This window comes from Rissa tridactyla, chromosome 1 (genome assembly GCF_028500815.1).
Source record: "Rissa tridactyla isolate bRisTri1 chromosome 1, bRisTri1.patW.cur.20221130, whole genome shotgun sequence".
Classification (NCBI taxonomy): domain Eukaryota; kingdom Metazoa; phylum Chordata; class Aves; order Charadriiformes; family Laridae; genus Rissa; species Rissa tridactyla.
Window position 1 is genome coordinate 136,809,580 of NC_071466.1, and position 13,446 is coordinate 136,823,025.

Sequence of the window (13,446 nt, forward strand, 5' to 3'; positions counted from 1 at the left end):
CTCACTCCAGTAAATCCGTATCTTTCTTGAACTGGGGAGCCCAGGACCGGACATAGCACTCCAGGTGGGACTTCATTGATGCTGAGCAGAGGGGAAGGATCACCTCATTCAATGTGGTGCTGTCTATTGCAGCCTGAGATGGCGTTGGTCTTTGTTGCTGCAAAGGTGCATTTCTGGATTATGATTAGCTTGGTGTCCCCCAGGACACTCAGGTCCTTCTCTGCAGACCTGCTTTCTAGCTGGTAAGCCCCCAGTATGTACTGATGTGTAGGTCTTATTCCTCCCCAGATGAAGGACTTTGCGTTTCCCTTTGCTGAATTTCACAAGGTTTCTCACTGCCCATTTCTCCAGCCTGTTGAGATCTGTCTGGATGGCAGCACAACCATGTGGTGCATCAGCAACACCTCCCAGTGTTGTATCTGTGAACGTGTTGAGGATGCACTCTTTCCCAGTGTCCAGGTCATCAATGAAAATGCTGAACAGCGTTGGAACCAGTTTTGACCCCCTGAGGTACGCTACTAGTGATTTGCCTCCAACTGGACTTCGTGCCACTGATCACACCCCTCTGGGCCTGGCTGTTCCACCTGTTTTCAGTCCCTTTCGCTGTCCACGTACCTAACCTGTACGCTGTCAGCTTGTCTGTGAGGGTGTTACAGGAGACAGTGTAAAAAGCCTTAATGAAGTCAAGGTAAATGACACCCACTGCTCTCCCCTCATCCACCATGCTAGCCACCTCATTGTAGAAGGCTATGGAGTTGGTTAAGCATGATGTCCCCTTCATAAATCCAGTCTGACTTCTCCTGATCACCTTCCTGTCCTTCATGTGTTTGGACATTGTTCCCAGGAGGATTTTCGCTGTCATCTTACCAGACAGAAGAGGTTGACCAGCCTTGTAGTTTCCCAGATCTTCTCTCTTATCCTTCTTGAAGACAGGGGGGGCATTTGTTCTCTTCCATTCTTTAGGAACTTCTCTCATTCGCCATGACCTCTCAAAGATAATTGTGAGGAGTCAGCTCACAGCCCCTCAGCACTCATGGGTGCAGCCTGTCAGGGCCATCAGTCAAAAAACTTAGGAAACAAAGAGAAAACATTAGAAAGCTGTCTCCCTTGATAATCAGATGGGTTTTACACAGATTGCATATTTGTTATACAAGGAGCTGTTCAGTGTCCAGACTACGAGATAATTAATAGGAAAATGTGACTCATGTTTTATTCCAAGTTCTGATACACCTGCTGTGCAGTGAACTTTTGCACTTGGAGTATCAAGTAGTGCTTGTCAGTTCATTAGCAGTATTTAGTTTTATTAAATTAGAGACTTTTGCCAAAATCATACTCTGCACAAATAATTACCTTCAGTATGCTTTTCCCTTTAGTTTCAGGGTTGGTATCAGTTGCTATCTGTATAAATTTTTCTTTCATGCGTTAAGTGATCAAAATACCGTATGCCTTTCTGTCTCTCTGTACAATACTTCTGCATTTGCAGACATACTTTTGAGTAAAACAGATTGATTGGATGATGTTGGAAAAAATAGTTCTGCAAATTAACTTGTAATGAGATTCATCTGGTTTTCGTATCAGACAGTTATTTGATTTATCCTGTATTCTTCATGATTTTAAAAGGTTGCTTGTTGCTGCTGCCGCTTTCAATAATAAAGGAGTGCAATCTGACAGATCCCTTTATTGTGCAGGACTGTCTATCATCTGAACTGTTTTCTGCTGGAGTATCAGTCCCTAGGCTGTGTCTTTATGTGGAAGGTTAAGGGAGACTGCAGTTTGCTTCACTGAGGAAGGAATACCTCCAGCACGTGGGCTGATTGCAAGGTGCTAAAGAACGGATGCGTCATTTGGCCATGGCGGCCTTTTGGATGGGTGCACTATTCTGTGTGTAGATTAGGGAGGGGTAAACAAACTGACTCTGTTTTGTTTTGTTGTTTGTTGTTTTGGTTTGTTTTTGGTTTTTTTTTTTAACTGGCAGATGCCATACCATTTACTAAGGTTGTACTAAATATATTGTTGTGTTTTTCTTTCTTCCCTGATTTCTGCAGATCCTTCAATGGAAGACTGCTGTGACAAGGGTATTGAATGGGCAAATAAAAACAGAATATGTACTTCTCTACCGTTAATATCCGAGTCCAGAGAATGCAGGTATATAGTTGTGTATTATATATTAAACTAGAGTTTATATGTTCATGTAAAACCACAGGAATGGCAGGTATGAGAGCTGATTTAGAAGGTGAAGCACCCAGCTCTTAAATCCAAGTCTTTCAGATCCATATCTAGCCTTGGGGAGTACCTACTGACTACCTACTTTTCTTCCATTAAGTCCTTTAAATGCTTCCTGTTGGTCTGGTGTAGAGTCACCCAGCTTTAATCTGCTTGACATGTACTGTCTCTTACTCAGAAGTTTTTCTACTGTACTCTACTCGTAGGGCTTGGACTCTGCCTACAGTCAGTGTACCTCAGCGTGGCTCCACTGATATCAGCAAAGCTTCTTCATTTTATGCTGGTTATGAATCTAGCCCAGTGGTGATCAAAATTCTTGGGCAAAAGTTTATCAGGAAACAGAACAGATCCTGTATGTGAATAATCTTTGGATTAAATATGTACATATGTGTGTATGGAAGACAGCCTTTTAAAACTGTTTCTCCTGTGGGGTGCCACCCAGAAATTGTCCTGCAATTCTTAGTTGAATTGCTGGGGGGTAGAATTTAAAGCTTAAGTCAAGGAGATTCCTAGTTATGTAGAATATCTGACCTCTGTCAAATGTATTTGACCGTAGAAAAGAGTAACCTTTGGTTAATAAATACATTTCTTAATTCTACTGACATTTAATAGGATACTAATGTCTGTTACGTAATCTAGAAAATGAAATAATGAAGTTAAATGATAAATCATTTGCACAGTGATACTTTGGTTATACTGAATCTCTTGTATGGTTGGGGCATTCGTAGTTTTTATGTCAATTTGTGTTATTTTGCTGTTAAGTGCACTTGTTAAATTTAATTTGTGCAGCTAACAATTTGTGATTGGTAGTTTAGGGGCAGTTTCATACGGGACTTTGTATTTAAAATACATTACATTGCTCCCTTCTGTCTTTTCAAATGGATTGCAAAGTGATTTAAACTTGGTAATTGTAGAAGTGTTGGATTGATCTTTATTACGGAAAGAATGTGTCTTGCAGGCAAGTCTGTCCATGTTTTCTGACTTTGGCATTTATATTGGCATTGAAAGCACTCTCTTACGCAGAAGAATTGACAGATAGAACTTGAATCCCAATTTAGGAAATACTTGGAGAGTCTCAGAAGAGTTACAGACAAAACAGAGGCAGGAAAAACAGGAAACCAAGGTTATTGAACAATCTGGGAGTGAGAATCTTGATGATTTAATGATCATTTGATTAATGTGAGTTGTGATTCTGCTGTAAATATAATTTATCCTTTTAAAGATTGCCATTTTAGAGAGTCTTTACGACTTCATAGGAAATGAAAAAAAGCTTACTAATACTTCATCTAGCTTTTGTGCATAACTGATAGTAATTAAGAAAATTATAGTGATGTAATGGTAAATAAGAAATGGGTAAAGGCGCACATTCTGTGAGAGGCGTGAGTACTTATTGACAAAAAAAGAAGTGGATAAATGCAGTTCAGTGGCATGTATTCATGACTGTACGATATATGAACATAGCTCCCCCTGAAGCTTGCCTTCACTCTAAAAATGACTAAGTAAAATTGGCACCCTTGACTGCTTTCTTTAATGGCAATATTACTTTTACTCCAGTTATGATTGAAAACCGGCATATCTGTGAGAGGTACAGAAAACTCACTTTATGATGCTGTTTTAGACACAAAAGTAAGGATCAAACTCTACTCCTAATGGCTGGTGTAACTGGCGCCAGAATGAATAGTGAGGGAGCATGCTTCCCTTTGCAAGCACATGAGGGTAATGACGCTGGTTTTCTGCATTTTTTCCTGCTGCAGAGAGATGTGAGCAAAACCAGGTTCCTTGCACTTGCTCAGGTCTAAGCAGGTGAGAATATGGCACAGGATGCCTTATTGGTGATGGATTCTCAAGAGAACTTGCTTCCTATTTAGACACCTACATGCAGTGGGAGCTGCTGGGGGACAGATATTTATCATTTACGTGGTTGTTTAAACCCCAGCTGTGATCTTTTGGCTGTCCACGGCAGCACAGTGTTGGGCAGTGCAGACTTGAGTGCTCCAAAAAAACATAGCCTCTTGAGTGTACAAGCCCATATTACTTCATGCCAGATGGAGCTGTTTGCCCCGCGTATTTCAGCTTGGATTTGCAAGGTTAGCAGTGGGATGCAAGGGAAAAATACATTGTGAAGTGAGCAGATTTGATGAAGTTGCTGAGGTAAAAGTGATTTTGTGCAGTTACATTGCAAGGACTGTGCAACACAGAACAGATTGGATGTGATTACTTTACCCAACACGCTTTACAAGAATTTACATGCTGCTGTTGAATCCTCTGCTTAGAATAGTAATAACAAGAACAGCATCTCAGATTCAGTCCTTCCCTCAAAGCAAGCCCACTGCTAGAGAGTTTCTTTTGCTTTTCTTTTGTTCATGTGAGAAACAAGCTGCCTTATTGAATTAGAATTGCACCCCCTTGGCCTCTTCCCAACCATTTAAAGCACATTCATGGTAATCAAGAAGGGCTTCCATGCAAGCACTGACATTCTCATATGTATTGTGCGTCCTAGAAACAAGCTGACAGTTATGGGTTTCAACATCCCCTCTTTGGGGGATCCTTCCCCCAAAGTCTCTTGTGGTTCTTGAGGGACTTGCCATCTGCGTGAGCATCACTTGTCGTAGAATCATAGAATACCAGGTTGGAAGGGACCTCAAGGATCATCTGGTCCAACCTTTCTTGGCAAAAATATGCTGAATATGTTACAGATGTGCTCGCTTTTTTGTCCTGCTCCACAGGTGAGCCAGCCCTCTGTCTGAAGTTCACATGAATTTGGAAAGTCTATCTGGCTACTGTTACTCAGTTGCGTTTAAGTTGAAACAAGGCTCCTGGCTCAACCTCCAGTCACTTCTGCAATCTCTTATTGTGGTTGCTTGTCCCACAAATAAGTGGGATTTTATATTATCACTCAGGACAATGACAGTATTTTTCTCTGTGTCTTCATGACTCAGTAAATACAAGCGTAGCATTTTAATGAATAATATCTTTGGCTGTCATAACAGCAGCTTTTTGCCCATTCATCCATTTTCTTGTGATGCAGTTAAACTCACAGCAGCTGGAAACAGCTGCTGTTTATTTTTGGAACTCAACCTGCCCAGTAAATCTTCTTCCATTCAAAATGAAGAGTTTCCCCTGCCCAGAGCTCTTAGCAAGTGAACTTAATTCCTGGGCCAGAAGCAGCGTATCTCCATATGAGAACTGCATGCCTTTAGCACTGTGTAAAGTCTTTCTGGAGCTGCATTGGAAATAACATTATTTATTATTAGTGTTGCAAAAATGCATAAAAGAAGAAGCTACAGAACGCTCTGCTAGGTGCTGTGCAAAAACAGAACAAAAAGATGATCTGTGTTCCCAAGCAGAGACAAGTGGCAGCACTTGGATACAGATTCAGGAGGGAACACAAGGAAGTAATAAGACAAGAGTGTGTGGAGTGATAGGCACCAGATGCTTAACTGCTGATAGATGTTTATTGATTTATGCCATTGTAAGTCTGGAAGAGCCTGAGATTTTGGACATCGAAGTTGTGACAGTTTTCTGTGTGAAAAAGCTGTTTAAAGTTATTTTTGGAGAAGTTGTCTTTATTAATTATTATCTCTTCTCTGCAGCCCGCTAAATGTGCCTCACAGTCACTTAAGATTTTTGGCTTCCCAGTCAGAGGGACAGAAGAACAGTCTGCTATGTTGTCAGGGTTTTATTGCCACTCATTTAGGATAACTTGCTTACTTCGCTTTGTGAATATTGTCAAACTCAGTTCTTTCTCTGCCACAATGTTATCAGTATTGTTCCTCTACATAATATATGATCTCAATATAATTTTACTCTTGACCTTCAAGAAATTTTTTTTTTAAGTAAACAACAAAGTTGTTTATGGATTGCAGCTGATTAATTTTGAGGTTTGAATCAATTGTTTTTACTTGAGTCCCTTGCTAATTTATAATGCTCATTCAAATACATGTTTTTCATTGTTGAGGCACGCTTTATTATTTTCATATTGTCATATTGTGTCACTCATAATACCAGATCTTGCTCTTAATTTTCCTAAGTTCATTTCTGTTGCATGTTAAACTGCAAACTGAAAGGACTAAGGGTGGAAGGCCCAGCTTCTTTTTTGCAAAATAATTCTGAAGTGGAATCATCCACTTTTTAATTTTAGTATTTTTTGCGAAAAAGTCTTCTGCTGTGCTCATGAATAGCACTGACATAGTTTGAAGACAGGCTAATAAGCAGAAAGAGAGAGGCAGAGGGTAATGAAATTAGGCTGACAACAAATACACTGTTTTCAGAGCAAAGTTAAATGTTAATGCTTTTATGGAAAGAAATGAAAAATTGGTAATTATGAAATCTGTGCTGGTTTAGGAGTGTATTGTCTGGGAAGGGGAATAATAAATGTGAAAGGATTATGGAGGTAAATGGACGTGTAGCTTTTCAGCTGGAAATTTATTCCATGAAAACATTGGTTAAATTTTAACAGAAAGTAAAAGTGAGAATATAAACCATGATTTCTTAACTTGATTTACAATCAAATTACGTAGTAATGAAATAACTTTCATTTTTAGACCAGCATGTGCAACAAAGAATAAGGTTTTTTTTAAATGTCTGAGTGATTTCTGTTCACTAGTGAGCCATGAATAAAACTACTTTCAGAGAAACCAGAAAATGTATGATTTTACCCAAAATATCCAAGTGAACTTCAGTTATGAGGCCTTATGCTCCTAGAGATTCTGTATTTAGTGTTATAAGATTTCAGTCAAATTGTAAATACCTATTCAATAAACTTCTGTTGCACTGTTTTAACTGAAAATCAGAATGTGACAGATAAGGAAGAATATGGCTTTTTAATTACTAGGAGTAATTAAAAAAAAAAAAAACAAAACAAAACAAAAAACCACAGGAAAGTACTCCTCTACTTTCTCTCTTTTGTAAGCTGTCCGTAGAAATGAAGTTAATAGGAATGCTACACAGGAAGAGTTGAAAGGTTTTATGCGAAGAGACAACTCTAGCTGGCTTATGAGCCATTAGAGATGGCTCCTTTACTCTGCTATGAAGTAGAGAGTGGGAATGTATTGGAGTCTGAGCCAGGGAGACATGCATAACTTAGCAAAGGCAGGGAGAGATACTCTTCATCTCCAAAGTCTTGGAGTCTGAGGAGTTTGAGGTGGGATGTTCTAGCGACCGTCAGCATGTGGGCTGGTGTGCAAAGGGAAAAGTTTTGATGGTCAGCTGGGCAGGCTAAGCTGCAGCTGGAAGACCAGTACTGTGTGGATTTTTCTACCATTTTTCTCCACCATCTTTCAAGGATTTCTACCTCTGCCACAGCCGCACCGGTGTTTACAGGCTCAAGCGGTATTTGCTACCAGTGCAACTTCACTGTAGGATTTGGGCAATGAAGTGTGATTTTATTGTTGTTGTTCTGAGAATGAACAAATGGTATTTTAATCTAGTATTCAATTGACGTTTAATTCCTTATTACAGTTGGGGTGGCCCACATGACTTATGAATACAGCTGTGAGAAACATTTTAAGAAACTTTTTTGTTTTGGTTGAAATTGCCAATTTGTCAGAGATTTCAAAGACATGACTTGTATTTGCAAAAAAAAAAAAAAAAAAGCCACACTGGAAATCAAACAGATTTACTGAAAGACTGCTGTTGTTTGTTTGTTTGTCTGTGGCTAACATATCTAGCTCCTCCGCAGGACATGGAGGGCTAAAGGAGCTGGAAAGTCTCAACTCCCACACACTTGGGCTTGACGTTCAGGTTTTACAGGCTTCCAAAGTCCTGACAGTCAGACCACCCCAGAGCTGGGCAGGGAATGGAAATTCTGCTTCAGAGCGAATTTCAGCAACAAAAAAGCTACGTATTCTTCCAAACTGGAACTGACTCAAATATCAAAAACTTCAAATATTCAGCCGAATAAAGTTACTGTCCTGGGCTTAACTTCTTGCTATGACTTTAGAGTCTATTTTTGAATAATCTGTTCATGAATGTACCTGGGTTTTGTTCCTATGCATTGAAATCCCATGGCTGTTTTTGTCCAAGTGTAAACTGCACAGTCAGACCATTACAAAATCCAGTAAATAAGAATTGAGAATCTTCAGGAGTGTAGCTTGACAGCCTTGCCTCGCCAATACGCACAGAATCTCAGCCCGGTACCCAAGTGTCCCCTGCTTTTAGTGGGCTGGACTGGATGGCCTGGCCTTAAAGCTGAGGGAGTCCCTCACGCTGCCTGGGAGCTGAAAGCTCATCCTATGGTCATCGAGAGCAGGGAAGCTCCTCCGGAGGTGATGCATGGGAATCCACTTATCTCAGATGGCAGCAGGAGACGCCTGTAGCTCAGGAGTGCAACTAACCCACCCCTCTTCCTTATACTTGCAAAATATCCAACAGTGTAAATAAAGGATTTTTAAGAGTAAAGGGTATGGGTTTGCTGAGTATCTTTGCGTATTTTTATGTATTTCTAGGTAAACTTTGAAAAGATTTGAGTCATCAGTTCAAAGAACTGGAGTTGAGGAAAAAACATAGGTGAATACTCTTAAGAGCAAAGAGAATGTGTTCAATATTATTGGTGTGTAAGATGCGTAAGATTTCCTGTGGTGATGGGTATAAAAACGCATTTATAGGGTTTTTTCTGTGCATTTCATAGGGCTCTAATATATTGGTCTATGCCTTTTAGGTGCGCCTGTTATACTATAAATAGACTTTATCAGCTTGGATTGCTTTTGGGATAGTTTCCTTTCGCCCTAGCAACTTGGGTAACATTATTCCTAGTGAAATTATCGCAAAACACATGGATATGTTTACATCCTTGTATGTGCAATCTGATTTGTTACTCTTGAACTTTTTTCCCTCTGTTTCCCAGTGTCTCTTACAGGTGGTAGTTGTGGAAGAGCCTTAAACTGCAAGCTCCGCCCACAATGCTACCCAACAAGGCAGAGCTGCATGTAGAAACAGTGGAGAGAGGGGAGATACCCTCTTCAGTGGGCTTTGCATGCAAGCGACAGTAGCAACAGGAATGGAGTATTTTAAAGCCTCCTTTCACAGATTTTTTTTTTTTTTTTCCCCCCATGGGAAGGAGTTTTAAATTTATTCACTGAAACAGAGATAAAACAGAATTATTTTATGAGCAGTGGAACTAACAAAGCTGAGTTTCCCGCAGATTTTGATCCTGTCTCCTCTCTGCATCTTCCTGCCCTGTAATACTCTTCTCTCCCTTGTCTTTCTTTGTCTCTTGCTTGCAATACACTCTTATTTCTCGCTGTGACTTTCCTTGGTATCTTCAGTTCTCCCCGTATCTCTGGTTGTCCCACAGAGCAACAATCTGAGCTTCCTTCAACATGCTGTACCTGCCAGGGTAGGCTGGCCATGGGATTGCAGATTCTCACAATGCCTCAGGACTGGCTTCTCCCTTCCGTCAGTCAGAGCACCGATTTGGTTCTTGCCATCCTCTCTGCAGCCACCAGCTGTCGCAAAATATGCAAGAATGCAAGTCCTGGAGACCTTGGGCCCTGTGGCAAACGTGGTTGAAGTTAGCCATTTGCTTAAAAAAATTGTTAGGACAGACTACAAGGTAGACAGGTAGTTAAACTGTATTAAACCTAGACATTCTGCCTACTTCTAGAGAATATTTTTTTACTGTGTAACTAAAATGGGTGCCCACAGGAACTTCTTTCCATGGCGCTAGTACAAGTACTAATTGTCAAAACTTGGATTATCTGTTCTTGCCCCACATATGACATTCTTCTATTGCTTCCATCCTTTTGTCAGCATGACTCAGGTACAGTGCTGCCGCAGCCAGTTGGAGAAGCAGTACTGTTCAGATGGGATTGAATTTGCCAATGTGCGTGAGGAGTGTGACTCAAATATTGGTGAAAATTCCACCTGCGAAGCTGAACACTTCAAGGTGAGCCATCAGAGCTATTCCTGTTCATCTTTTAAGAAATGGTATTGACTGTCTGGATTGGTGTTAAGGGTTGACCCTGAAGGTTGCTGTACTCAGTTTGTTGCACACAGACAGTTTTTTTCCCACCTACACCTCGTGTCTCTGTTAAGGCTCGCCACTTCGTGCTTCTTTGAGAGAAACAGTTCCTCATTGAGTGAAGCAGATTGTCTCATTATATTTTAGCAGAGGTAGAGGGTAGAATGCAAAGGGGTGAAGAAGTCTTGAACAGGTAATTGGCTAGGAAACTACTTTGGCATGAAGAGAAGACATCAACGCCGTCGGAAGGGATGGGTGAGAAACTCAGATGCGTTTCAGACTTTAGCTTTCATTATACCCTCATGGCCTAAGGTCAAACTCAGTGGTTTTCAGTATTGGTGGTCCAAAAACATAGGACTGTAGTTAATCCTCTCAGTGTACTTATAATTCCAGCTTGTGCATGTGTCCTTAGTTAACATGGCTTTGATTTACAATTGAATGGAGACGTCTATAAGCTCGTGATAATAGCATTTGATATTAGAATAAAAATGCCTGTTGTTGGCATCTTTAATTAATCTGTGCCCTGCCCTCCACCTTTATTACTGCCTTTGTCTCTCATTTCTTGAAAGGGAGCATATTCGTACCAGTCCGCAGAGTGCTTTTGGATGAAAGTTCCACCAGTAAGATCATGACCTTGACCATGACCCAGGCATGAACGGCTCTGGTCCTATTACAGATTTCTTTCAGTGGTGATGAAAATAGGTGACAATGATTTTAATTCTTCCCGTTGCTCAAAGATGCTGAATGCTCCAGTTCATTGAGTTAAAAAACTATCTACTATATAGAAGATGGCAGACGATGTCTGACTCACAGGTTTTATATGTCTTCAAAATGCTGGCTTGATCACGTTCCTGGCAGTAGGATGTTGCTGATGCCAGGGCTGTGAAGTGATCCACGTTCTCGCTGTGAGTAGAAGAAAGGTAACATGATGATGAGGCTGGCATTGTTGGGTTGTCACAAACTTGTCTGCATGTGCAGCGTGATTTTGTCCCACGGTGGAGCATGTTCCATAGAGGGGACATACCTTCCCTCTCGACCACGTCCAGGGTGTGCCCTCTCTTGGCATGGAGATTCCTCTCTGCAGCCTGTAGCATTAGAAGCATGTCCACCCCAATCTGGATGTGGCGTGAAAAAATATTTAGCCCTTTGTGTCAATACTTTGTGAAGGGCTGTGAACAGATGAACAAGGACCGAGATGGCGAGTACTCTGACATCAGGTTTATAACAGCAGCGCTATTTTAAACACGTGCCATGGGACACCTTTTAAACAGAATGCAACTGTTCAAGGAAACCCACTTTCTCATCGATTGACTGATGTTTCCCTATGTGCGCCTGTCAGTATGAGGAAGAAGAAGAGTTAATGGTGTTGTTTTTTAAAATGGCCAGATTTCTTCAAAGATGGCAGGTTTTCATGGTGACAGCTGTATCATTAAACAAAGTGGACTGGGCCTTGATCTCTGGCCCTGAGAATAAATGGCTCAGCACAGCTCATGTCACGCAACTGACGTCTTTCCCCTGCAAAACACAGTGCATGAAGGCAGTTGGGAACACTCGCTGGCCTGTGCTAACCCCAAAATATGCTTCAGCATTGTCTGAGGGATGTTAGTTGCCATTAGAGCTTGCTAATATTTAAACATTACAGACGATTGCGGGACAATGCCTGACCGCATATTCTGTCCCTGTTTAATTTACTGGTATAAACACAGTCAGTGTTATTTCATCTTTGTGAGCCACGTTCTGCCCCTCCACTCCCTCATAGAAATATCCTACACCTAATAACTGTACTGAGGTACCTGTAGGAGTATCTTTGTAGATAACCTCTTTGATCCATGGTGGACACAGAGGATTTATGATCTAATATCGGTGAACAAGTATAATTTCTTTTGTTGAATACATTTTTAATCTGATGACCTTGAGACATACAGTTTATCTGGCAATTTTCTCCTGGTGTGGTAAACTTTTACATTCACACCAGCCCCATCTCACATGGGCTTGAATCTCATTTTGCCTAAGTTGGTTCATTTTATTTTAGCTTAGGTAGCATGGGAAATCTTTTGGATCCTCTTTGTCTCCTTCAAGGAAGCAGAAAGAATGATTTAGTAATTCAATTAGTAGGATTAATCACAGCACTTCGCAGCAAATGAGGCAGCTAATCTTGCTTCTGAATCCAAAACTTGCGATTGGAAAGAAGATAAAAAGAGCATATTTTGAAAACACTTGCCTTAGCTTTTACGCTTAAAGGCAATAGGCATAGGTAATAATCAACGTAATTTTACTCCTCTGTTTTCTTGGAAGCACAGATTTTCTTGCCTTGAAAAAAAGGATGCAAAATTAATCATTAATCTTTAAAATGTTTGTCAAAAGACAGTAATCAATTTCCAGATTTGTTCCTGATACAGGAGACGTTGAAATGCTTTTATTAAACTTTCTACCACAACAGCCCTGCAGAAAGGAGTGCAGCTTCTAGAAATTTGGTCTTCTTTAAGGTGCTTGGACTTTTTCCCCAAAATTTGTCATAGGTGCTTTTTTTTTTCCAAAGATCGAGATACGGCCTTATCTCCCCAGTTTTTTCAAGAATACTTTGGTTGTGTATATTAGGTGAGCACAAAGTTTTGTTGCTTTGAACTGTTGAAATATTCTTTATTTTTATTCAGATCTTCAAAAGTTCAGAAAAATTCTGCTATTTGTATTTTTTTCAGTCAATTTTTCTAGCTTGTGCTAGTTAGTCTGGATTTCAGCAAGTGAGAGACCTCTTGTGGACAGATACACAAAAGCAATGTTAATACACGGTTCACCCTTCCAGATCCGGTAACTTAAACGGAGGCATAAATAATAAAGAACTATTATAAAATCTAACTAATTAGGAGAGCTTATTGATTAAAGGAATTTCAGGTGCTTCCTAATCACACCAAAGATAGATCTTCAACACTTTCTCACATGTAATGATTTATTCCTTTATTCCTTACATCTTTATTCCTTTCTGTGAGGAGGCACGGTATAAGAGTAGTCAGGGGATCATAGGACTTCAAGTAGGACACAACTTTCTATCCAAAAGCAAAGATCAAGGCATGGCTTTGAAGCTGCATGGGCTTTTGCTAATAACAGGGGAGAGGCGAAGGAAAAAATGTTTGAGATTATTATTGGGATCACTTAAGAAGCAAAGGTTTCCAGGCAGTGAAAGTGTGTAATAACAACTCGATCATTAGGTTGTACCATCCATGAGGGCAGCGATGGTTCTAGCAAATGGGCGAATGGTCATCGCA

The 13,446-nt window shown here is 40.4% G+C and overlaps 1 protein-coding gene across 3 annotated transcripts in view; it reads left to right on the forward strand.

Moving 5' to 3' along the window:
* Nucleotides 1-13,446, forward strand: part of FBLN1 (fibulin 1) — an 84,453-nt gene that overhangs the window by 13,712 nt on the left and 57,295 nt on the right. For all 3 annotated transcript variants that reach the window (XM_054222248.1, XM_054222239.1, XM_054222257.1), the window contains exons 2-3: nucleotides 2,046-2,145; nucleotides 9,973-10,108. In XM_054222248.1, coding sequence (XP_054078223.1) covers nucleotides 2,046-2,145; nucleotides 9,973-10,108 — 236 coding nt within the window. The remainder of the gene's footprint in view (nucleotides 1-2,045; nucleotides 2,146-9,972; nucleotides 10,109-13,446) is intronic.